Source organism: Barbus barbus, assembly GCF_936440315.1.
Source record: "Barbus barbus genome assembly, chromosome: 44".
Classification (NCBI taxonomy): domain Eukaryota; kingdom Metazoa; phylum Chordata; class Actinopteri; order Cypriniformes; family Cyprinidae; genus Barbus; species Barbus barbus.
This window is the reverse complement of record NC_136722.1, coordinates 23,242,900-23,267,137: the sequence shown is the minus strand read 5'-3', so window position 1 is coordinate 23,267,137 and position 24,238 is coordinate 23,242,900. Positions and strand designations below refer to the sequence as shown.

The following is a 24,238-nucleotide window of genomic DNA, read 5'->3' as shown; positions in this document are numbered from 1 at the left end:
TAACAGATGTCCTTTTATGTATTTAAGCCCATTTTATTAACCAACGTCTTTGCTGCTGACATTCGATGATCCAATTTAACCATACTAACAAGCAAAAATTTAGACTTCACACTCGTTTAATTTTTTATTGCTGATGACTGTTGATCTTTAAACTTTTTTTTACTTATTCCATAAAAGGTTTTATTTTTTAAGCAACACCGTATTCTAATGCATTACTTTTAAAAGTAACTTTCCCCAACACTGTCAGTGAAATACTAAAAGATAGCCAAAACTATCTTGTTATAATTTTAAACGTGATTAAAACACCACAGCACAGCCAATTGGTAGATAAAAACCACACCAATCATTTAATGAATGAAAACGTACAATGACAAATTCATAAAAGCACAGTTCATTTTGATGATTTGTTTAATATTCTGATCTATCACAGCAACTGGACGACCTGTTTGGCTCTCTGTTTTTTCTTTTCAGCATCCGCTGTATCTTCCTCTTCTCCTTGTCCTTCCCAGCGCACAATCGCTTCAGCTTTCTGCAACGTGACGCTTCGCGACAATCCGCACAGACCTTCAATATACGCTAGCAACACTTTGAAATGATCGTCAGTCACCTGAAAAAGAGAGAGAAAATCATGCATATGCAGTGAAAACAGCTGAAACTGATAATGAAAAGTACTTTTTTGGTACAAAAAAATAAACCATATGCATGATTTAAAACAAAATCAGTAGAAAAGCCCAAGTTTTATTACTGTAATAAGTGTGTAAAGCTGTAGAGCTCAATGATGATTAGGAAGTTTCTTGTACCTTTGTGGTGTCATACATGTGCTGCAGTAACCATATTTGCCTGATTTTGTGAAACTTCCACTCCTCCCGTCTCTCAGACCAGCTAAACAAGCACACAAACATGAAGTAAATCCATTAAAACACTGTTTGACAATCTCTGGTAGACCTGGGAAACATATACATGCATAAAAATAACTACGTTTGGCTCACCATGTGAGGTATTCCAGCGCCGCCTTCTCTGCAAGATTTGACTGGACTTTGACTTTTTTTATGCTTTTGCCTTCTTCCTTTAGTCTCCTCTTCTCCTCCTTTTTCCGAATCTTCTTCATCTTTCTCTCCAGCACTCGTTTCTCCTCAGGACTCAGATCTTTCTCATCATCTGATCCGTTTGCATCCTCTGCTCCAGATGGTTCCTGCTGCTGTGAGGTGTCCATATCTCCAGTACTCTAAGACAGAAAATCATACGTTGCTTAATATTTGCATTTTTTCCCTCCAAGGATTCAATTAACTTTTTATTTGAAATACAAATCTTTTGCAACATTTTAAATGTCTGTGTTGTCAATTTTGATCAATTTAATGTGCCCTTCTAAAATAAAAGGTGAAAATAAATAAATTTTCCCTGACAATCACACATTCTCTTTCACTATGAAACTCTATATCTTCCGTCGGTCTAATTTTACAGCCAGCAGAGGAGGTAGTGGAGCATTTCTCCATCATATTGTTTGGGGTAAACAGAGGTGGCCATTATACATGTCTGTTTGCCACAACCTGTATTTACGTATTTTTACATGAGACAGCAAAACTTCAACAGAAGAGACGTCTGCTTCTTCAGTATGGCCGAACGGAGAAAGAAAAAAATATCTACAAATCAAAGACTTCTACATTTATTTCTTAATGACCTTTAAGGACCTAAAGGTGCAAACAAGAATAAACTTGGACAATACAATAAGCAAGGTAAGCAAGGTATAATCTTCATTTTGAATGCTTCATTGCAAACGATCAGCTGATTACTAGGAAAAATAAACAGAAGATCCCATTGTAAAATAAAATCGGCAAGATTTCATGGTAAAAAAAAAATATAAAATACGGCTGACAGAATTTTACAATTAAAAAAAATATGGCTACAGATTGAACTTTACTAAATTTAGGTTTACAGTAAAAAAAAAAAAAAGATTATATCATTAACTGATACAATGTTAATATACCAACCTACTGAAGTACTAAAATCTGTCCTTTATGGTGACAACCACCAAAAACACAGGTGGTAAAAAACCCATATGATAAATCAAAGTATATCACAAGACGTTTTCCACAAGCTGAGGTAAATACACATACAGTCAAACCAACATTTATTCAGACACCTTCGACATTTCTCACATTATCACAGTTTATAGAAAATGGTAATGAAATATGACAAGAACTCAAATTAATTTTTATAATGTCAAATAACTTTGATAGAAAGGTATGTAATGAATTTGGTTGAATAGCTGTCCGCTGTTAAATTTAAGTACACAATTAGATAATACCTATTTAGATCAACCAATTACCAAGCAATGCTTCATTGTGTTCAGTCTGTGGTGTATCACATTAGAAATTAAAGAAAAACACTTAATGGTCAGGTCAAAGTGTATGAATAATTTTTAGTCCCACATTTTTATGGGTAGTTCACTGTATGACGAATTTTTGGGTATAATGTGTCACAGTTTACTTTATTTTGCTATACTCACTTACATAAATTAACTATAGTGTCCTGCACCCACTAGTAAAAAAATATAAAATGATATCTGGTGTATATCTGAATCATTTTTTTATTTGACTGTAACGCTAAAAAAATACGATAAACATGAATTTAATAACATAAAATGTAACCTAAAACCTTAATGTACATAACTGATCAGCAAAAACTAAGAAGAAACTGTTTTTTTAAGTGAAAAACCATAAAATGTGAAGAGCCACACAGGAAATTAGGGGAAGGTTACATTTTTTTACTGTAAATTTTAAGATGACTTGTTAAGATGACAGTATTTCATTGTAAAATTACATGAAATGTCCTAGATAGATACATCAAATGGCAAAGAAAGAATTCTAGGTGTTTTTTGTTGCATGCGTCAACCTCTGGTCCTGGAGGGCCAGCGAGTTTCTGGAGGGCCAGCGAGTTTCGCTCCAACCAGCTTTAAAACACCTGCCTGGAAGTTTCTAGCAATCCTGCGGGCATGTTTCATAAAACAAGTTTACCAAATAAGCCAGGTTTATTTCAGTTAGTCTGACATATTGTCAGTTGATTTGGTTCAAAATAAGTCAGACTAAATTAAATAAACCTGGCTTATTTGGTAAACTTGTTTTATGACAGTTTGATGTGTTTAACTAGGGTTGGAGCTAAAGTCTTCAGAACAGTGGCCCTCCAGGAACTGAATTTGACACCACCAGTTAACCAATTAACAGGTTTTTACTGTAGCATTTTTACAGTGTTTCATCAGTAAAATTACAATGATTCTCACTGAAACATCTTTCTGTTTTTTAGTACTTTGAAAATACAACAAAATGCAGAAAACGGCATATTTCTACGCAATGTGACAACGGAAGTAACAGAGAGGAAGACAATGGAAGATCCGCTGGCTTTCCGACCGAATTCCTCCAGCCTGCACTGGTCCGTTATTAACGTCAACGAAACGAACTCCACGTCCTCGGATACCTACGTCATAAGCCTCCTCCTCTCCTGCATCTACACCATCCTGCTCTTCCCGCTCGGCCTCATAGGTAACATCCTGATCCTGCTGGTGAACTTTGACCCTCGGCAGCAGATGAGCACGCCGGACCTGTACTTTACTAATTTGGCCCTGGCCGACCTAGTGTTGGTTCTGGACTCACTAATTGAAGTGTTCAATCTGAGCGCGCACTATTACGACGATGCGGTCTTGTGCTCATGCATGGCGATTTTCCTACAGGTCAACATGTACAGCAGCGTGTTTTCCCTCACATGGATGAGTTTGGACCGCTGCCTTGCGCTGACCGGCCTCAGAATGCGAGCGCTACCTGAAAACGCCTCCATTTCGCATCGTTCACGCGTTGCACGCAGGGCTTGCGCAACCATATGGGCGGCGGCTACCTTGTGCACTCTAATTCCATTCGCTACTGCGCATGTGCATCATGGATGGGGGCGTGGCTTCTGTTTTGCAGGCGTGGCTGAGGTGCAATGGCTGGAAGTGACGTTGGGATTCGCCTTGCCGTTTTGCGTGATGGGCGTCTGCTACACTTTAATCGCGCGTGTGCTTTTGCGCTCTGAACAGCCGCAGCGAACCAAAGCCCTGCGCATGATCGTCGCAGCTGTGAGTGTGTTTTTTGTGTGCTGGCTGCCTGAGAATGTCTTCATCAGCGTGCATCTTTTGAATGGTGACACGGATGCCTCACGCAGACGTGGAAACCATACTCTGTGGCAGCGTTACCCGCTCACGGGACACGTTGTGACCTTAGCGGCCTGCGCCAACAGCTGCCTGAACCCGCTCGTCTACAGCCTGCTGGGAAACACCTTTAGACAGAAACTGCAGGTGTTTGTCGCACACCACGTGCCGTGCCTGCATACGCAGAACACAAGAGCAACACCTCCCTGTCCATGCATAACATGCACAAATGTGCACCATTCGTGCTCGCATGAGAATAAGGAAGAGGAAGAACGTGACCTTCGAAGCGGCGAGGAGGGTCGAGAGTGTGTGTGTGACAGAGTGGGATAAACACGGTCATGTTGTAGTGACGCGGGACAAGTTCTTTTGTTTTGTTTTTTGAAAGAAATTAACACTTTTATTCAGTAAGAATGCATTAAATTGATCAAAAGTGACAGTAAAGATATTTATGTAAAACGAACTTTCTATTTATCAAGGAATCCTGAAAAAAATTGATCATGGATTCTGCAAAGATACTGTTTTCAACATTGATAATAATCAGAAATGCTTCTTGAGCAGCAAATCAGCATATTAGAATGATTTCTGAAGGATCATGTGACACTGGAGTAATGATGCTGAAAATTCAGCTTTGCATCACAGGAATAAATTATATTTTAATATATATTCAAACCAAAATCAGTTGTTTTAAATTGTGATAATATTTCACAATATTACCGTTTTACTGTAAGGGAAGAAAGCTGATTATTTTGACTCACCTCAGCTTTACTTTTCTTTTTCATCTTTGCTTTCTTTTTTGCTCTCCCTGTAGCAGCGAGTGTGTTTGTTTCATCGTTCTGTGGCGTCAGCAGATCTGATTCAGGAACAGCTGCTTTGGAGTCCTGCAAGTTCAAAATAGGAATAAAAAAAAAAAACACTCTCTTTGCATTCAACTTGACGACAACATCAAAACACAGCAGCTTTAAAATTGTGAGCGGAATTTAAGTTCTTGATTTTATCCTTTTTTTTTGCAAGAAAAAAATTATATTTTAATACTATTAATTTTATTCTACAAGGATGCATTAGATTGATCAAACCTGACAATACAGACATTTTGCATGTTGTAAAAGATTTCAATTTCAAATCAATGCTGTTCTTTTGAACTTTAATTTATAAAATAAAATAAAAATGCCAAGAAAACTAAAAATATGAACTGTCTTCATTTTCAACATTGAAAATAATAAGAAATGTTTCAGATGTAGGAGCAACTGCTTTAGAGTCATGTAAAGCCAAAATAAGAATTAAAACACTTTTTGCACTCTACAAATGCCAGCTGAATAGCTCTACTTGTGGACATAAACACTGTCGCCTGAGCAGATTATAAAACACTGTTGATTTTATAGAACAATAATGATATACATGACATAACAGTATATTGTTAGAGACATACTGATTTTTTTTCAGCATGAAGACAGGCCTTTCAAAACGTGCATGTTATAGAAAACATTATGCATGTGTTATTATAATAAATGCATGTCTGCCAGACATCACACACCTCATCTTTAGCCTTTCTCTTTTTGCTTTTCTTTGGCTTTTTCCTCTCATCTTGTACAGGTGTCATTTCATCCAGAATGCGTTTGAGCTGCCGAGGTCAGTGTTCAAGACCAAGTTTCTTCACTTTCTCAACAATTCTGGAAGAAAACAGCACAAGAGTTAGTTATTGAAAGTATTTAATATTTTTATTCAGCAAGGCCGCATTAAATTGATCAAAAGTGGCAGTAAAGACATGCATGTTTTCTGTTCGGTTCTACAAAAGAAATGCTCTTTTGAGCTCCATCGAACATTAATAACAAAGAAAAGCAAATCCTTCGGTTTCTGAAGGTTGAACATAAGAGACTTCTTCCAAAAACATTAAACAATGTAATTTATGCACTTCGCACTACCCAGCACAAATAAATAAATTGTATTAGTTAAGGGGAGTCATAATTGCGTATTGCGTTTATAGATGTATAAAGATGACTTACCTAACAAAACATAAAGATGACTTGCAAAAAAACAAAGATCTTCAAATATTTCCTTACAATCACGTGTGGACGGACAGCGCCATGGAAATAAAATAGCGACCAGGTTTGATGACGTTTCTATGGCTTTGTTAAACCTGCATCTCTGATTGGTTGGTGCTTAGACTTCTGGGATATGTAGTCCTTAAATTTATTGTCACGCTATCTTAGAATAGGATTCTCGCTTCATACGAAGACATTTTAATATTTGTAATATAATATAATATACCACTCTAAAATATATATATGAAGCGATCAGAAGCACAATTTTCTTTAAAAACACCTAAATATCAAAGCGGAACTATATTTCAGTTCGTTGTAGTTCTCCTTCCGGTCGGAATTTCCTGGGGAGCTCGTTACATGACCTGAGAGATTCACGCCTGTGAAGAAACCCTGAAGATGTCAAAAGTCTGCCTTCGTTTATCACGGTTTTCTTTAAGTCACAATGTTTTTACAAGAAGAACACATGCGAATTTAAGGTAAGTGAATATTTTTTCTTGTATAGATTATTAAATATCCATCATTTACGGCAGTAGAATTTATGCAACCAATTTGCTTTGTGTGGTACATTACTTAAAACAAGCCTTTAATTAGTTGAAACGAAATATAATTGTTTTTGAACAAAATTCTGACTGAATTTTCTTTAATGATCTCCTAAATTGTCAGCTGACCTTGGCTTGAGGGATCTCTGTGTAAATGGCATTTTAATTGTTTTTAGCAAATACAAGCTCCACAGAATATTAGAAATAAACCTAGTGCTATTTCTGGCATTTTAAAAGTAGTGTTTCATTAAATATTTATCTCTGTAGACCATGTGCCACAAGGATGCTGTCTTCAACATCACAGCTTAATGGAAAGTCCAGAAAACCTCCAGATGATACTGAAGCATCCAAGCCCATCCAGTTCTCGAGCAGTAAAGCCAGCCACCGAACCTGGAAAGTGGACCGTTCGATGGGCAGCACCTACCAGAGGCCCTGGTGGAAAGTTCTGCCTATCAGCCTCGTTGGAGTGGGCTTCGTCGTCTGGTGTGTTTTCAGGAGAGAGACCGAGCTCGATGAGTCTCTGGAGAAAAACCTCTATGTACATTTACCAGGACTGCTGTCCGATGAAGAACAGGAGGATGTCAGCATCAAAAACAAAACCTAATAGTGGCTTAAAAGGGATATTTTTGATTTGGAATGTTTATTTATTGTTCAATGGTCTTGAAGAAAAATATTTTCTCCAAACTGAGAATTATCAAATGGATCGTCCACATCCTGTGCTCTTGAAACTGGATCATCTGTAGCTGGATTTAGATTGAAGATTGTAAAGCCAGTAGTATTGTATTGAAAGCATAAAGGAGAAAAATCTGAGTTGTAATTGTGGTGTGACTGCTACTTTAATGTAATCAGTGAGCCATTATTGAACGCTGAAAGTCAACATGAAAGACATCAGCTGCAAAACAAAGCATTATATAATCAAAGGGGCCATGTAAAAGTTACTTTATATGCTTCACAAAGCCAAATTAGTAATTTGAAACCAAATTACATTTTGCAATGCATGACCTGTGTAAACAAGTCAACCTAAAAACCGGTTGATTTCGCACCGCTCAAAGGGTTTCAAAAAGGTTTGCTTGTCTGTTATTCATACAGAGACCAATGTTTAAATTAACTCTCTACTAAAAAGTTACTAAACTTGCTACTAAAAGTTTGTATAAGTCAAATAATATAAACCACACCTTAAACACTGCTAAAGCCAAAATAAACTGCAAACAACACTGAGGTAGTGGAAAGTTTATTTACAACCAAATGGCCACAATAGAAGAGAAACCCTATAATAACAATAGAAATAAGGACACGTTCTAATTCATCATGAAGCATGCAGACTAGGCAGAGGTGTATGAAAGTCTAAAATACAAACTTTAAAACCCTGAGGAGCTCCCGGAATGTTCTGACGCTGCCCCCCTACTATCAAGTTGAATCACAAGATACCCCTCCCCTACCGCAACTACCAAAAAATAAAAATACAAAAATAAACTTAAACTACACAGGCATTTATAGTCAAGAGTGTAAGAACCCTGATGTCCCTCCCACCCGCCCACACATCAAACCCTGCCCCCATATATTCCTTCACACACAAAAAAAGTCAGTAAATAGTAAAGAGTTTAAGCACGCTCTCCGCGGATTCGACGTGCCAACTGGATGTCTTTGGGCATGATGGTGACACGTTTGGCGTGGATGGCGCACAAGTTGGTGTCCTCAAACAGACCCACCAAGTATGCTTCGCTTGCCTCCTACAAACCAGAGTGAGAAAACATTAGGAGTGACCAAAAAGAAAGTGTGAGGTAGAGCTATACAGAACCCAGATCTTGAAGACACACCTGCAAGGCACCGATGGCAGCGCTCTGGAAACGCAAGTCGGTCTTGAAATCCTGAGCGATCTCACGAACCAGACGCTGGAACGGAAGCTTGCGAATCAGCAACTCTGTGGACTTCTGGTACCGACGGATCTCACGAAGAGCCACGGTTCCAGGACTGAGGGGGAAACGAGCAGAAAGCAAAGTACATTGCCGTTTAACAATCATGTATATTACACATTATATCATGCATATACTGAATACATAAAATTGTTACATTGGGTCTATACACAATATACAGTAAATGTGCAATATACACGTATATAAGATTCAGTATATACACTGCATTTACAAATATCTATACAGCATGTACACAATATTAAGCGTATGCATTATATCATTGTGTATAAACGCATGCATGATTATATTGTGCATCTAATGAATATGTAGAGTATGCACGCAATTATATATTCTACACAATTATCCAAAAATGTATATTGCATCATGTAGATCTATAGATCATACACAATTTAATACATTGTGTATACATTATATCACGTATAAGCTGAATAAACGTTTATATAGCAGATTTAGTTTGTTATAAATTTAATTTGCTAAAAACTCTAAAACTGTATCTGGTTTAACTATTAAAATTGCTTCAAAAGAGTTAACGGAGTTTTCTAGCATACAGATAATCAGCTTATACACAATCCTTGTATAAATAACTAATTAAGTCATGTACTGTAAATTGTATACACTTAAACAGCTGCATAATAAAATGCAGTATACAAATCACAATCTTGTATACACAATTTAAATAGATCGTGTATACACTGAATAATATTCAGTACATACAAGATAAATAAACCCCCCAGTGTATACAGGAAATATGATAATAATGACAGACCATTATCCATCTACTACTACACGTGTTCAGTGTTTCTCACCGGTATCTGTGGGGCTTCTTGACTCCACCGGTGGAGGGCGCACTCTTCCTGGCCGCCTTGGTGGCCAGCTGCTTCCTGGGGGCTTTACCACCGGTGGATTTACGGGCGGTCTGTTTAGTACGTGCCATGGCACTCTAATGAAGGTCTAAAGAGACAAAAACCGATCAGAAAAAAAAAAACAACAGCCGCGGGGAATTCCGAACGCCATGACGCAATCCACAACAAAACTCCCACTTGTGTTCCGCCCAATAATACAGTCATGTAGAAACACATCTGTGTTTAGGAAAAGCACACCATGACAGCAATATCCTAAAGCAGCACTTTACAACTTGGGGGCGCCATTTAGGAGAGTAAAGCTAAAAAATGGATACTTAAAGGTAAATGAGCTGGCAAAATATAAAACGCTGAGCTTTTATTAATTAAAGTACATAGAAAGTCGCATATGTACATAAGTAACCGTGTGTTACTGTGGAGAAATCAATAACCTAACTCACAGTGGGACACTGGGTCACACACACACATAACTGAATCCCATTCAACACACACACACACACACACACACCGCTTGAAGGCTAAAATCTTCAACGGCGGCGGGTTTCATTCAACCATACAGCAACTAGTACTACATATACGCCACGTTCCCTTCAATTACAGCGAAAGAGATGAGAAACCACCGGTAAACTGATCAGTGTAAGCTATGATTAATGCAGTAGTGAAGTCCACCATCTCAGGATGAGACACAGACACGTTATGTGTAACATGGCGCCCAAGAAAACCAATTACAGCCTTTTCTTTGTCTACACCGACAATTCAGTGTCTGTCGACTGAAAGCGGTTCAATAAAAAAAACGACGCGTATTGTTGAGACCACGTATTAAAAAAAAAAAGATTTAAAAAGTTAAAAAATAGCGAACGAACTTCGGAGATAAAGCAGAAGTAAATACGAGCTCGTCCTCGTTAGCTTAGCTTCATGCTACCGCGACAAAATCATCTAAAACCGCCGTCTATGAATCTAAACACAAAACACCGACTAAAGAGACTTCCAATGTTATAAAATGTCTTAAAACACGATACTCAGAAGACTGAACACACTATAAGATAGTTTCTGTTAGTTTAAGACCGACCGTTAACGATACTTACGAGTTTTTGTTTCGGTTAATCCTTCAAACCCAAAACAAGGAACGTCGGACGCGCGCAGAACGAGCTGCCCAAATTTATACAGTCAGTGACGCGTGTGCGCGAGTTAAGCCACGCCCACACCGACTCTCATTGGCTGGAGCAGCGAGGGGCAGATTTACTCTTTAGTATTTATTTATAATAGTTTTAGCGCGGTTTTAATGTAATTGTAAACGGCTTTCGGTCTGTTTCTGCAGGATTGAAACTGTTTTTAAATTTCAAACGGCGTTATATGAACGTTTAATCAACAGTCTTCGTGAAACATCTGTGTTAATGCTTTTAAAATCCTTGCATTTCTCGCCCTGGACCAGTTTGGTGTGGATTACATCATAGATATATATATCTATGTGGATTACATAACCATGTAAAAACAACCGTGCCATATGGTTCCTTTTAATAACAGCGAATACAAAACATAACTGGTAAATTATTGCGACAATGGTTGCTTCGCAAACAATGACGAAAAAATACATTGCTTTTGAGCTCCAGTGTGTTTTAGTGCGGTGTTTGTGTCACCATTGCCTAAAAAGAAGGGCAGATTTTATTGCGCTGCAGTAGGAACCTTTAGAATGGAAGCGTGTTATCGGCGGAGCCCTTTGTTTGGTGCACACATATGAGATATTCACACATGCGCAGCTAAATCCTGTAAATATATTCGAAAATCCAACGCTTCGAGCTGAAGTAGGTAATTGATTCTATCACATTTATATTTTCCTTAAGCGCTTGATTGGTGATAGTTTGTTTTTTTTTTCATAGGAAAGAACAGACAACTAGTGCATTTGTGTTTTCAGAAGATTAAAACCTCAGCTATGGCAGAGGAATCAACTGGAACAGGTAAGATTTCACTACCAACCATACCAGCTAACATATATTGTAAAATTTGTGAATGTAAGTTGACATGATTTGTAGTAAAAGTGTAATATGGTTTGTATTTGTAATGGACTTTTATATTGAATTGCACTGTATGACTTAATAGCATGCAATCTAAGGGGCAGAGAAATGCTTTGAAAATGCTCTAAGGTTGTTCATGCTTTCCAGAAACAACCAGAGTACTGGAAAATGAGAAAAACACAGATGGCCAGAGTGGCGAGGACCCCAAACCAACAGCCCAAAATACTGGCACTCCTACCAATGCTAAAAAACACAAGAAGAAGAAAAAGAAAACAGGTGACGGAAAAGATAATCAACAGAAAGGGGAAAAAAGCAAGGAGGAAACACCCAAACAAGAGACCACAGAATTGGTAAGAACTCACAATATATAAATATATATACTATTTATTTATTTACTGTTGTGTTTACAGGTATAAGCTGTGGCAAAGTCAAATAAATAACTTAACTTAATAACTGTGTGTGTGTGTGTGTGTGTGTGTGTGTGTGTGTGTGTGTGTGTGTGTGTGCGCGCGTGTGCGTGTGCGTGTGTGTGTGCGTGTGTGTGTGTGTGTGTGTGCGCGTGTGTGTGTGTGCGTGTGTGTGTGTTAGACTCCTGATGAGAAGCTGAGTCAGGAATTGGATTGGTGCATCGAACAGCTCGAGCTCGGCCTGAAAACTCAAAAAACCTCCAGCAAACAACGTGAGTGAGACAACACAATAAATATAACATCTATATATATATTACACAAGCAGACAGTTGTTTTGTTGTTTTTATTGTTGTAGTTGCTATTATTGTTTTTTTTTTGTGTTATGTTTTCTCATTTTTGTGTAATAGGACCCCTTTGAAAACGAGATGATGCATCTCGAGGGGTTTATCCAAATTAATACATTTGTTGAAAAGAAACCCTCACCTTGTGTTTTGTTTATACACATGCATCCATTTAGGGGAAGAAACGAGCCGTGCTCTGAAGACGTTACGCAGCTCCAAAGCTCCCTTGGTGAAGAAGAGGCAGGTAATGCGAGCGATCTCTGGAGACTACAGGAAGAAGATAGAAGAGGAAAAAGCCAGACAGTTCAAACTCATACAGTCAGGTAAGGCAGTGGCATAAATGTACATTCATATGTCTGAATTTTATAAAAAATTTTATTAAAGGGCAGCTATGTATTTTCATGAACCAGTTAATATTGTGGAAATTAGTATTCTAAATATTTATAATTAATATTTATGTAATAAAATTGTATAAATATTAATTTATAGTATTTGTTAACTAATTTGTTTCTATTGTTGCATGATTGATATTTTATTTCAAAACTATTTATATTAAAATACATTTATGATACATTTATTTTAAATCAAATTAATTAATCTTAATATGTGTATTTATTTATTTAGGTAATTATAATTGTTTTATTTTAAATTATTTATTTTGGCATTTTTTACAGGTTTTTTTTATTATTTTTTTTTACTTTCCCACAGAGTCCAAAAAAAAAAAACCTGCCTTTCAATATTCTGACAAAAATTGCTTACACGATTCTTATAAAATTGCTGTCTCTTTCCACAGCAATGACCTCCGCCCGGGTCACCAGTGTCTCTGAGTGCAAACCAGTGTTTCACCGGCGAGCTGAGAGAGACACACACCCCACGAACAAAACGGACAAATCTCAAGAGACACACACACTGCAAGGGCCCCAGGAGACAAATGAACACACAAAGACTGATGGAGACACAAAACCTTTTGTTTTCACTAAAACACACGAAGAGTTTTGCTTTAACTTCAACTTATGATTTGACACTGTGACATCAACCAACAGGATTTGTGCCTTAAAGGGATACTCCACTGAAGGATCTACAGATCTACAATGGCCTTCATAATAATATCAATTATAATATTTCTTGAATAATTATTAATCAAAGTTACTTTTATGCATGTTAGAGAATAAGCTTTAGTCTGCTCTCTAAGAAGCTGCTCTCATTGTGTGTGTAACCATGCCCGATAAGGTTTATGGCTGAGGCAACCTTGAAGTAATATAAGTGTTTCTCTGCGTATGTGTGTTAGTATCTGTCTGTACAGGGAGAAGCTCAGACAGTCCAGGACAAACGTTCCTCTGCCGATGTCCAGCGTATCAGATATACGTCTTTAGAGAGACGTATTGCGTCGGACCTCTGATCACCTGTCACTAAAATAGTCATCAGAAGATATGCTTCAAGCTTGCGTCCATATGTGGAAATTGTCTTATCTAGGTTTTAGAACCAATCAGAATTTTGATGACTTATGCATTGATGCAATTACCAACCTCTGTTAGGGTATAATTGTTGAGGATTTTGAATTGTATGCAGAACGGCCTACGAACTCCATCGTGAGTGTTAAAGCTGACTTCTGCGGATGAAACTGCAAACTATTTCTTTAATTAATTGCAATCTGACTCCTGGTCCATGGGTTTTAACTGTTATTCCCCAACATCACCCCAAAATGAAAATGTCATTAATCACTTACCCCCATGTCGTTCCAAACCCGTAATAATTAACACTGTCAAGGTACAGAAAAGTATGAGACATCCTCAGGATAGTCCATCTGCCATCAGTGGTTCAATCTGAATTTAATGAAGCAATGATTTGTACACAAAGAAAACAAAAATAAAGACTTTATTCAACAATTGGTCCCAAAACTTTGTGATTTTAATTTTTATTATAGGCTATTATTTATTTAAAATGTTATTTTACTGGGTTTTATTGTTTGTTTTTTTAAACATTGACTAATAATGATGATGATTAAAATATAAATAAAAATTATAGATGTAGCGTGTAACTGATTTAATGTAAAAGTTGCTATGGTAACGTATTTAAAAGGCTTATATTAGAAATGTCAGCTTTTTTCTCAAACAATTCATGCGCATTATTTCACTTCAAATCAATGCTTTCAGTGAAAACAAGCCTTTTGTTTTTAGATATTTTATTATGTGTATCATTCTTTTGCAGTTTATCAACAAACGTGTTGCTGTTTGATGTCGTCAGGCATGTTAGCTATGAGTGCTGACGCAGAGGCTCATGGGATATGAAGTCTTATATTGTGCACTAGCCGTTTAAACTATATTATGAGAAGCAGGCAAAAGACTACAACTCCCTATAAAACATTTAACAACACGCCCCGGCTGGAACACAAAACCTCCTTTGAGTTGCCGCTGCTGTTGCAATTTCTGAACAAAACATTGATTTACCAGTTTGGAAAGTTAATTATTTTAAGGTTTGTACGCTTTTATTTGTCGAGTGCTTTATTAGGTTATGCGTTTATGGCATGGACGGTTGTTGTAAAAGGCTGTCATTTCCATGTTAAGAGTTTGGTTATGACTTTACTACTTATAAATTTTCAGCATCATAACTATGTTATAAACATATGAATAAGAGTATGAGATAACATTTATCTGAGTTGAACTGACTGACGGATAATAATAAAAACATAATTTCTCTGAATAAACTGGTTATTTTGAGAGGGATAAAATAAATGATTTTATTTTGATATACATAAGTTTTAGCTAATATTATTGCACAGAACTGTAAATATTAAATATCCAACCTCATTTCCAGAGGAGGATGTCTGAGCTGAGCGACGAGGCGAGCAGTGAGTCGGAGCAGTTAGGCGCGAGTCTGTCCGTGTGGCTGGCCGACGGAGGAGACGCTCTGATCGGCCCGGAGGAGCTGAACGTGCCGCTGGATCTTCACACCGCCTGCTCCATCGGACAGTATGATGTGGTGGCCGAGTGCATCCGCAGGTGGAAGAATCTGCTGTTCATACTGTGCATGTCTCCCTCCAACAGTTTCTGACATATTTTAGTTTAAAGAAATATGCCTCAACTAGAGACTTTATTTATAGAGAGAGAGAGAGATGGATGATAGATAAATGGAGAGACAGACAGACAGGTGTATGAATAATATATAAGCATCACTTTTTATTTCTCCTCTTTTCTATTACTTGTTTCACTTCTGTTTCAGTTTTTATAACCATTTCTTACTGTAAGTAAGTTGTTGTTTTCAGCATGTGTGTTTGGTAGTGTTATTTCTTAGGATTACTGATAAACTGTCGTGATTTGTATTTATCTATTTAATTTTAGTTAAATAATGTCTGAATTTATTATGTCTGTTTAGGTCTTTTATTAAGTTTTAGTTTTATTTAATGTGAGTTATTTTAATACGTCAACAAACTAAATGGAAATTAAATGAAATGATATATATATATATATATATATATATATATTGAATTTATAAATGTGTATATATATGTGTGTGTGTGGTTGTACATATACATATATATATAGTTTTTTTGTGTTTGGCTTAGTGTTATATTAGAATCATTATTATGCTATTATACTATATATTATAACATTCTTTAATGTTTTGAATAGTTTTTAGCTTTATTTTTTGTTTTTCATTTAAATGTTAACTTTTTCAATTTTGTTGTATGCATTTGTCATTTTTATTTAATTTCTTTATTTTTAAAATGTGTATAGGTAGTATTTATAAAGTTTTAGTTTTGGATCTGTTTTTAGTTGTTTTAATACTACAATTGATTGCTTCTGCTGTCCTCATTTGTAAGTCGCTTTGGATAAAAGTATCTGCTAAATAACAAAATAATAATAATATAGATAGATAGAAGAAAGGATGGATGACAGATAGATAGACAGACAGACAGAAAGAGACAGACGGATGGATAATATATATATATATATATAGAGAGAGAGAGATGAATGGATTGATGGATGATAGATAGATAGATAGATAGATAGATAGATAGATAGATAGATAGATAGATAGATAGATAGATAGATAGATAGATAGATAGATAGATAGATAGATAGATAGATAGATGAATAGATTATATATAGAGAGAGATGAATGGATTGATGGATGATAGATAAATGGAGAGATAGATAGATTGACAGAGGGATAGACAGACGGACAGATATCTATTTCATTTACCGACCATAAGCAGTAACAGCAACACAAAGACTTTTGTCTGTCTCTGATGAATGGTTATTCAGGGGAGATGTGGATTTGGATGGGAAGAACATCGGCGGCTGGACTCCTCTGATGTACGCTGCATATATCGGTCACGATAACATCGTTAACCTGCTGCTGGAGACGGGCATCAGTGTCAACGCCACCACGTCTAAAGGACTCACACCCCTGATGCTCGCCGCCAGCTGCGGAAACGAGAGCATCGCCTACTTCCTGCTGCAGGTCAGGTTTACATGAACAATCCTTATCAACGAGTTGTTTGTTGGATTATAGTTTATTTCTGTGAAAATTACAAGATTGCAAAATTTAGCAGAGCAAACAGCCAGCGCTCACTATACAACACTGAATGAAAGCTCTCTCTGTACAGCAAGGAGCGCAGCTGGAGTGTAAGGATGTGCGCGGGTGGACGGCTCTGCTGCACAGCACAGCTACTGGACATCAGCAGATGGTCAAATTCTTATTAGAGCATCACGCTAATGCAAATATCAAGTGAGTTACATTTGCATTCATTGATACAAAGCAAAACTGATGTCCTTCCTATGCTCTTAATCTCACCTTCTTCCTTACACAGACAGACTCTGTACATTAGCAGCCAACAGTTTGGAATAATGTTTTTATCTTCACCAAGGCTGCATTTATATGTTAAAATCTACAGTAATCACAGTAATATTGTGAAATATTATTACAGTTTAATAGAACTGTTTTCTATTTGAATATATTTTAAAATATAATTTTATCATTTTACAGCTTTAGGCACTCTTACACAGAATTAGATTAAAAATTAAAATTTTATCTTTTTATTTCCGAGATGATAACTGGCCGCCACTCATGTGACAACAACATCACATTTTATACATTAACAATACTGTATTTACTACTTAGCATGCAATAAATGCATGAAACATTCTGGGCATAATCTTGCTTAAACAGGTAATAAACATGTTCATTCTTTGACCTTTGCCCTCACAGAGAGCCGCTGTCAGGATTCACACCGCTCATGGAAGCTGCTGCGTCCGGCCATGAAATCATCGTTCAGTACCTGCTCAACCATGCAAGTGTGATAAATGTGACTTACTTTAAATTAAAAATCTAATTATATGTAGAATGATTATGGATTTGCATCAATATGACAATGACAACTCAATGCATCCATTATGAAAGCTAATAGTAAATTATTAACATTAGGTATTGAAAACAAGATTCATACCTGATCCAAAACTACTTCTGGGTAAACTTACTTAAAGCTTAGTTTTAAAAATAGCTGTACATCAAACTGTTAATTGTAGCCAAAATTTCAAATTTTCATAATCCCTAATGTTATTTACTACATAATCATAACTGAATTGTAGTCAGAGCACCTGTTTACACCCCTAATGTTAAAAAATGCTTGTGTGTTATTTTTATGATTCAGGGCATACGAACGGAGGAGAGGAACATGAACGGAGAAACGGCGAGAGCTCTGGCTATGATGTACGGACACACTAAAATCGCCAGCCTCATCGACATGCACGTCATGAGAGCCAAATCATGTCAGTCACGCACCGTAGCTTCTATAATTGACCTCCTTTGTCGTGAATGCAGAAAATAACCCAAGCTGATCTGTCTCTGTAGCGCTGTATGAGGAGCTGAGCTCGTCTGAAGAAGAGAGTGTGACTCCTCGAGTCCGATCAGCTCGCAGCAGAACCAGAGGACCCAGCATTCACGACGGCCCTCAAGCTATCGCACGCTTCAGAGTCGGCTCCAAACACGGTACTCGCACTATATATGCTATATATTTAAAATGACCATTTTCTATTTCAATATATATTTTGAAATGTAATTTATTCCTGTGATCAAAGCTGTATTTTCAGCATCATTACTCCAGTCTTCAGTGTCACATGATCCTTCAGAAATCATTCTAATATACTGATTTGCTGCTCAAGAAACATTTCTGATTATTATCAATGTTGAAAACAGTTTTGCTGCTTCATATTTTGGAGATAGAAAAGATTATTTGAAGTAAAACTCTTTTGTAACATTATACATTTCTCGCTCTCTCTATGTTGACTCTTGTATATGTGACCCTGGACCACAAAACCTCAATAAATAATCTTTCCAGTGATGTATGGATTTGTTATGATAGAACAATATTTGGCTGAGATAAAACTAGTTGAAAATCAGGAATCTGAGGGTGCAAAAAAAGTCAAAATATTGAGAAAATCTCCTTTAAAGTTGTCCAAATTAAGTTCTTACCAATGCATATTACTAATCAAAAATGAAGTTTTAATATATTTACGGTAAGAAATTTACCAAATATGTTCATGCAACATGATCTTTACTTAATATCCTAATGATTTTTGGCATAAAAGAAAAATTGATAATTTTGACCCATACAATGTACTTTTGGCTATTTCTACAAATATACCCCAGCAACTTAAGGTTTTGTGGGCCAGGGTCACATATATATATATATATATATATATATATTTAGAGACAAAGAATTATGTTCTGTCATTGCATTAAACATATTTAATTAAATAGTTATTTTATTAAATTTTAAATATATTTATAGTATTTTATTAATATATTTACATTTATTTGAAGTTAAATGTTAAAAAAAGTGCATTTTAATTCAATAAAATAAAAATACTTAATTTTATTGTTATTTTATTAAATTGTAAATATGTTGAAATTATTTGAATAAGTATATTCACATTTATTTTAAGTTAAATATATATATATATATATATATAAAAACATTTTAATAGAATAAAATAGTGGAAAGGGATGTTGAATCTATATACCGTAATGTGTCATTGCAGAGGTTCCTGTGGCTCCACCTGGATATGTGACGTTTCGGGACGTTGGCGATCAGAGTGAGGGAATCTGCAATCGTGATGTCACTTCCCCCATCAATGAGCTCGACGGCCAGAGCAACAGCAGTAGAGGTGTGAAGTTCAGCAGGATGTCGACCATTCTTAGCAATGCATCTGCTAAGAACATGCGATACAATGTGATTCTGTTTCTATTCTGCGTGCAGATGAGCTGTTCTTTGATAACGACATACCCACCATGAGGAGCAGCAGCAGCAGCAGCGAGGGTCTGTCTCATCTCCACGGACACAGCAGGGAGGCGTCCCTGGAGAGCAATGAGGTCCGAACCATCATGCATCACTGCAGCTCACAGCAAACATCTCCAGCAAACTGTTCTCTCAACGTCTCATCATGTTTGCAGGACTCTGATCAAGCAAAGAGGAGTTGTCCACGTCGATGCAATAAACTCCAGCACTCCAAAGGCAGGAGTCCCGGTAACAGCACATCTTACCGCGAGGCTCCGTCTTCCTCTGGACCTTCTCCTTCATACACTGGACCCAAGGTGTGTGTTGTTCTAGTCACTTCAGTGTGTGTGTGTGTGTGTGTATGAGAGTTAAATGCACCAGTAAAGAGTATGTATACATGTAGCAGGATCTCGCAGAGTTCCTTGAGCAGATCGGGTTCAGTAAGTACCTTCCCCTGCTGGAGGAGCAAGACATCGACCTGAGGATCTTCCTCACGCTTACTGAGAACGACCTCAAGGAAGTTGGCATCACGTGAGTCTTTGCACTTTTTTTTCCATTTTATACAAAATTGATCACTTTATTAAAAAGTAATTATTATTTTGTGTTTTATTCAAATTTTAAAATTGTTAATATGTTTAATGTTTATTAAAATTTTATCACTATTTTATTTCATTCATATTTTATTTATACAGTATTTAATTTTTTACCATTTGCTTATTACTGTTCATTTATTTTTAAATTAAATTTATTTTATTATTTAAATATTTATTATTTATTCATTATTTATTGCATTTTATTTAGTGTTTTTTTTTCACTTTAAATTGTACAATTTTTTGTCCATTTAAATGTATTATTTTTAATCCCATTAATTAACTCTATTTTATGTATTATATTATATTGTTATTTATACAATGTTTATTTTATTTTTACCATTTTATGACTTTATTTGAATTGTTCTATTTATTTATTCATTTTTACTTTTTTTGTTATTTAAATATTTGTGCTTTTCACTTTATAGTCTGTTTGGTCCTAAGAGGAAGATGACATCAGCAATAGCCCGTTGGCATAGTAACGCACGGCCAGCCAGTGATGCGTTAGAGCAGGCGTATGCGGACCAACTGGAGGCCGAGATGCAGGAAATGGCCATTCAGCTTCACAAGGTGCTGACTCCATGACTTCCATTCACACCATCTTCACCTCATAAAGCTCATTTTCATGTGAGGAGGATTGTAGGACTGTAGCTAAAGTCAGGGAAGAGAACTGCTATGTAATTGGCACCTAGTTTGTGATTAAGTGTGAACTGCAACATCAACACAGAATCGAAAAATTAAGTCTTTTGAATGTACGCAAAGTGACAAGACTGACCTGTTTCACAAAATGTTTTAAAAGATTTTATATTTTTAAATGTTAACAGGTAGAGTTTTTGCTATATAACCAGGTTTTACCTTTTTGCATTTAAATGTTTAAAATCTCAGAGCATTACTGGACTGTATATCAGTTTAGTTGTGTAATAGGTCACAATAAAATGAACAACATGCTATAAAATCAGTCCATCAAAATAAGTTGAGCTCAAGGGTGGTCATGCATAAAACTGATGTTGTAAAAAACAGCACTGTTCTGGCAACAACATTGTCATAAATTTACCACATCATAACTGCAAGTTTGCTGTAGTTATTGTGTGGTTCTCTTAAAGGTGCTTTATGTAATCTTTTGACTGTAATAAAGCATAAAAACATAATACCTTTGCAGATATTTAGGAAACATGCTACATTTGCATACTTGTTTCTCTAAAAACAATACAGCCAGTTATTCTAGTTATAAATGTGTGTTCCGTGTCAGAATGTCTGTTTTTGTTTTGGTCTGTGTGACTCCGCCCACTGCCAATTTACCCAATAGTATTTCAACAGTCTGGGTTGCAGTTGGTGGAAAACACGGGACTCCAGCCATGGAAGCCAGCAAATGAACTGGGTCAGACGTCACAGATTCTATCCGACCTAAAAAACCTTGGCATCCATCTAAAAAGCTCTATGACCAGAGACTTATTAAAATACGTTGACATCAACTGAACAACTTATAGTGTAAGGCTCATCGCCTTCCATGGTCAATTGCACTCGTTCCTGTTCCGAGTCTTCAATCTGGCAACCCATGTGAGCTCTGAGTCTGAGGAGGAGGGGTGGAGAACCGACTCTCTCCAATATTTAGAATTCGGACCGCAGTACCCATTTCAACCACTAGCTGTCAATATTACATACTGCACCTTTAAACTTTTTCTTTGTAAAAAACAAAAACACTTTTCTTTGTGTGTGTAGCGTTGTGTGGAGGTGGAGTCTCTGCAGGGTCAGGTGACCCAGGAGAAGGAGCTGCGTGCCGTGATGGAGGGATGTCTGATGGAGGAGAAGATGGCGTGGAAGAGCGTTCAGGTGGAGCTACAGGAGAACAGCAAACGCATTCAGACACTGAGCGGGAAACTACGCACTCTACGCAGCACTCTCACACAGGAGGACGCTCAAGGTGCGCTGAACCTGCCAAGGCTTATGAGAAAACGGGAATTCAGTTATTAATTCCCAGAATGCATTGCAAATAATGCAGTATAACCAGCATCATTCAAGTGCAGTATTAAAAGTGTCTTTTAATGTGTTTTAAGAAAACACTACTACTGTCAGGTTGCCTAGCAGCATCCACCCAGAGGACCCTAACAACCACCTTGCAACCAATCAGAACACCTTAGCAACCATACATCAACTCTCCAGCACCCTAGCATGTTTTGCACAGGCAAATTTGCTATATGCATCTTGAAAGATGTATGTTATTAACACTATAAATCAATTTTTCGGTTGAGATTTGAATGACATTTTTGTGACTCTGTGGAGCTCTGGAAGTAAGTGTAACTGTTGTAATGCATGGATCTGTCAGACCTCAGCTGTATTGATAAGCGCTCTGATGTCTGTCTGTGGTAGGTGACGGCTTGATGTGCTCTCAGCTGCTGTCTAAGATGGAGTCTCATATGGTGGAGCTCGGTAAGACTTCTGTTTCTGTTTCTGTGCATGTATAATGTTTCCTTCACGTGGATGTGTGAATTCATATCGTCTTTCTCTGTCCAGCTGACGGTCTGAAGGAAATCCTTCACAGTCTCCAGCATCTCAGCGCTTCAGAGAAACGCTCACACAACTGGGAAGAATCCTAGTGGCTGTGAATGGGTTGGTTTATAATTTTTATAAAATGAAAAATCACGGTTTCCATCAAAATATGAAGCAGCACAACTGTTTCAAAATCAGCAAATCTGAAGGATCATGTGACGCTGAAAACTGGAGTAATGCTGAAAATTCAGCTTTGATCACAGAAATAAATTACATTTTAAAATATATTTCAATTGAAAACCGTTATTTGAATTTTTCACAATATTACAATTTTTTGTGTATTTTTGATCAAATAAATGCAGCCTTGGTGAACGGAAGAGACTTCTTTAAAAACATTAAACAAATCTTACAACACCAAATGTTTGAAAAGTAGTGTGCGTGTTAAAATAAGACGTTTGAAACTTGAATTTTGCAAGATTTCTCTCTGAATGACTGTCTAACTGATGTGTTTCTCCTGGCAGGACACTCGCTTTTACCGACGGAGGGTGAAAAACCACCTTGAACACACAGAAGGGCCAGAGAGATGAGCCAGCCGCGCCGCTCCAGTACCACATGAGTTCAGATGGAGATGACGGGCCGAATGAGGACCAAGGCGACGGCAGGCGGCCAAAAATGACAAGCGGGCGAAGAGCATCTCTCGCCTGTGCTCCAGAACTGACCAATCTCAGACAGGGCGGACCCAGAGGTTTTGAACTTCCTGTCAGGAATTCAGTGCACACAGAAATACATGTGGATACCGCGAGCACAAATACTGTTTATTGCTGTACAACAAATCAAACCTCTTATTAGATTAATTTATAATAAGTCTATTTATAATGAAGGCTGAATAATGAAGCAGTTTCTTGCGTAAATCAAACCTCAGATGATCTTTACTCTCAGTTGTTAGTCTAATCATCTTCTCTTAAATACTGTGTATGTTATAAATACACTCATTCATTTGTCAAAACCGCTGTTATGCAAACTGCCTTCAGTTCAGTTCATTCAAATAGCTTTATTGGTATGACTGTATGGCCAAAGCTGGGGATATATGCAAAAAAAAAAAAAAAACAATAGTATATTATTATTATTGCTACTCCTACATGGACAACTCAAGATAATCAAGAACAAATTAGAGCGTTTTTAACATATTTAGTTCAATCCGATGAAAATAATTACACAAAGGAACTCTGCTGGTGTTTCATGACCCATTTCATGTCCAGGTTTATGGTAATATTGTTGGAGCTACTGTCAATTTATTATTTTTATATATTTGTTGCTGTTATCAGTTTAAAAATGTTTTTATGTTAATCAGCTTGTCTGTCAATTATGAAAAAGTCTATTGTAATTGTCACAAATGTACAAAAATCGAGTTTTTTAAGGTGTGGAATTAAAGCATTTAAAGCAAATGTATGTAGGGTTGTTTTTTTTTGTATTTTTGCGACTTTGGAGCCCCCTCCACGAAACTTAAAACATGTTTGAGGGAAATAAACAGAAGCCATTCGACATAAGTAAGTGTACCATCAGAATGACTTTA

The 24,238-nt window shown here is 36.8% G+C and overlaps 6 protein-coding genes across 7 annotated transcripts; 4 read left to right on the top strand and 2 right to left on the bottom strand.

The window, feature by feature from the left end:
- Positions 1 to 322: 322 nt before the first annotated feature.
- chlsn (cholesin) lies at positions 323 to 6,321 on the bottom strand. Its single transcript, XM_079406285.1, has 6 exons — positions 6,178 to 6,321; positions 5,709 to 5,844; positions 4,933 to 5,055; positions 990 to 1,225; positions 801 to 882; positions 323 to 607 (listed from the first exon to the last, which is right to left on the bottom strand). Exons 2-6 carry the CDS (start codon positions 5,772 to 5,774, stop codon positions 425 to 427), a joined length of 690 nt encoding a protein of 229 aa, XP_079262411.1. The 5' UTR covers positions 5,775 to 5,844; positions 6,178 to 6,321; the 3' UTR covers positions 323 to 424.
- On the top strand, positions 1,566 to 5,327 carry LOC306863103 (G-protein coupled estrogen receptor 1-like). Its single transcript, XM_079406284.1, has 2 exons — positions 1,566 to 1,733; positions 3,301 to 5,327. Exon 2 carries the CDS (start codon positions 3,380 to 3,382, stop codon positions 4,505 to 4,507), a length of 1,128 nt encoding a protein of 375 aa, XP_079262410.1. The 5' UTR covers positions 1,566 to 1,733; positions 3,301 to 3,379; the 3' UTR covers positions 4,508 to 5,327.
- A 235-nt stretch (positions 6,322 to 6,556) lies between the features above and the next one.
- On the top strand, positions 6,557 to 7,360 carry uqcc4 (ubiquinol-cytochrome c reductase complex assembly factor 4). Its single transcript, XM_079406282.1, has 2 exons — positions 6,557 to 6,692; positions 7,023 to 7,360. The coding sequence occupies exons 1-2, from the start codon at positions 6,613 to 6,615 to the stop codon at positions 7,357 to 7,359; spliced, it is 417 nt and encodes a 138-aa protein (XP_079262408.1). The 5' UTR covers positions 6,557 to 6,612; the 3' UTR covers position 7,360.
- Positions 7,361 to 7,968: 608 nt separating this feature from the next.
- Positions 7,969 to 10,695, bottom strand: h3f3d (H3 histone, family 3D). The gene is made up of 4 exons (XM_079406283.1): positions 10,635 to 10,695; positions 9,496 to 9,640; positions 8,573 to 8,726; positions 7,969 to 8,485 (listed from the first exon to the last, which is right to left on the bottom strand). The coding sequence occupies exons 2-4, from the start codon at positions 9,621 to 9,623 to the stop codon at positions 8,357 to 8,359; spliced, it is 411 nt and encodes a 136-aa protein (XP_079262409.1). The 5' UTR covers positions 9,624 to 9,640; positions 10,635 to 10,695; the 3' UTR covers positions 7,969 to 8,356.
- Positions 10,696 to 10,793: 98 nt separating this feature from the next.
- Positions 10,794 to 14,203, top strand: cUnh8orf33 (chromosome Un C8orf33 homolog). Of its 2 annotated transcripts, none has more exons than XM_079406280.1 (6): positions 10,794 to 11,351; positions 11,427 to 11,504; positions 11,709 to 11,911; positions 12,150 to 12,240; positions 12,486 to 12,632; positions 13,103 to 14,203. In XM_079406280.1, exons 2-6 carry the CDS (start codon positions 11,480 to 11,482, stop codon positions 13,324 to 13,326), a joined length of 690 nt encoding a protein of 229 aa, XP_079262406.1. In that variant the 5' UTR covers positions 10,794 to 11,351; positions 11,427 to 11,479; the 3' UTR covers positions 13,327 to 14,203. The 2 variants fall into 2 exon arrangements, with proteins under 2 accessions (XP_079262406.1, XP_079262407.1); XM_079406281.1 differs by having other exon boundaries at positions 11,276 to 11,355; positions 11,462 to 11,504.
- A 489-nt stretch (positions 14,204 to 14,692) lies between these two features.
- On the top strand, positions 14,693 to 24,114 carry LOC306863380 (ankyrin repeat and SAM domain-containing protein 3-like). The gene is made up of 16 exons (XM_079406685.1): positions 14,693 to 14,782; positions 15,124 to 15,308; positions 16,575 to 16,773; positions 16,919 to 17,040; positions 17,521 to 17,602; positions 17,963 to 18,080; positions 18,163 to 18,300; positions 19,353 to 19,478; positions 19,571 to 19,683; positions 19,765 to 19,905; positions 19,992 to 20,119; positions 20,607 to 20,748; positions 21,898 to 22,099; positions 22,546 to 22,605; positions 22,690 to 22,785; positions 23,187 to 24,114. The coding sequence occupies exons 2-15, from the start codon at positions 15,130 to 15,132 to the stop codon at positions 22,770 to 22,772; spliced, it is 1,833 nt and encodes a 610-aa protein (XP_079262811.1). The 5' UTR covers positions 14,693 to 14,782; positions 15,124 to 15,129; the 3' UTR covers positions 22,773 to 22,785; positions 23,187 to 24,114.
- The last annotated feature ends 124 nt before the right edge of the window (positions 24,115 to 24,238 follow it).

Coding starts and splice junctions, on each gene's coding strand:
- chlsn (XM_079406285.1), bottom strand. CDS start 5,774: ATGACACCTGTACAAGATGAGAGGAAAAAGCCAAAGAAAAGCAAAAAG. Junction 1,226..4,932: donor AAAAGAAAAGTAAAGCTGAG/GTGAGTCAAAAT, acceptor TTTCTGTCTTAG/AGTACTGGAGATATGGACAC. Junction 883..989: donor GCGCTGGAATACCTCACATG/GTGAGCCAAACG, acceptor GTGCTTGTTTAG/CTGGTCTGAGAGACGGGAGG.
- LOC306863103 (XM_079406284.1), top strand. CDS start 3,380: ATGGAAGATCCGCTGGCTTTCCGACCGAATTCCTCCAGCCTGCACTGG.
- h3f3d (XM_079406283.1), bottom strand. CDS start 9,623: ATGGCACGTACTAAACAGACCGCCCGTAAATCCACCGGTGGTAAAGCC. Junction 8,727..9,495: donor AAGAAGCCCCACAGATACCG/GTGAGAAACACT, acceptor TTTCCCCCTCAG/TCCTGGAACCGTGGCTCTTC. Junction 8,486..8,572: donor CTGCCATCGGTGCCTTGCAG/GTGTGTCTTCAA, acceptor TCTGGTTTGTAG/GAGGCAAGCGAAGCATACTT.
- LOC306863380 (XM_079406685.1), top strand. CDS start 15,130: ATGTCTGAGCTGAGCGACGAGGCGAGCAGTGAGTCGGAGCAGTTAGGC. Junction 17,041..17,520: donor CACGCTAATGCAAATATCAA/GTGAGTTACATT, acceptor TTGCCCTCACAG/AGAGCCGCTGTCAGGATTCA. Junction 20,749..21,897: donor TGGCCATTCAGCTTCACAAG/GTGCTGACTCCA, acceptor TTGTGTGTGTAG/CGTTGTGTGGAGGTGGAGTC.
- uqcc4 (XM_079406282.1), top strand. CDS start 6,613: ATGTCAAAAGTCTGCCTTCGTTTATCACGGTTTTCTTTAAGTCACAAT. Junction 6,693..7,022: donor AGAACACATGCGAATTTAAG/GTAAGTGAATAT, acceptor TTATCTCTGTAG/ACCATGTGCCACAAGGATGC.
- cUnh8orf33 (XM_079406280.1), top strand. CDS start 11,480: ATGGCAGAGGAATCAACTGGAACAG. Junction 11,505..11,708: donor AGAGGAATCAACTGGAACAG/GTAAGATTTCAC, acceptor CATGCTTTCCAG/AAACAACCAGAGTACTGGAA. Junction 12,241..12,485: donor AAAAACCTCCAGCAAACAAC/GTGAGTGAGACA, acceptor GCATCCATTTAG/GGGAAGAAACGAGCCGTGCT.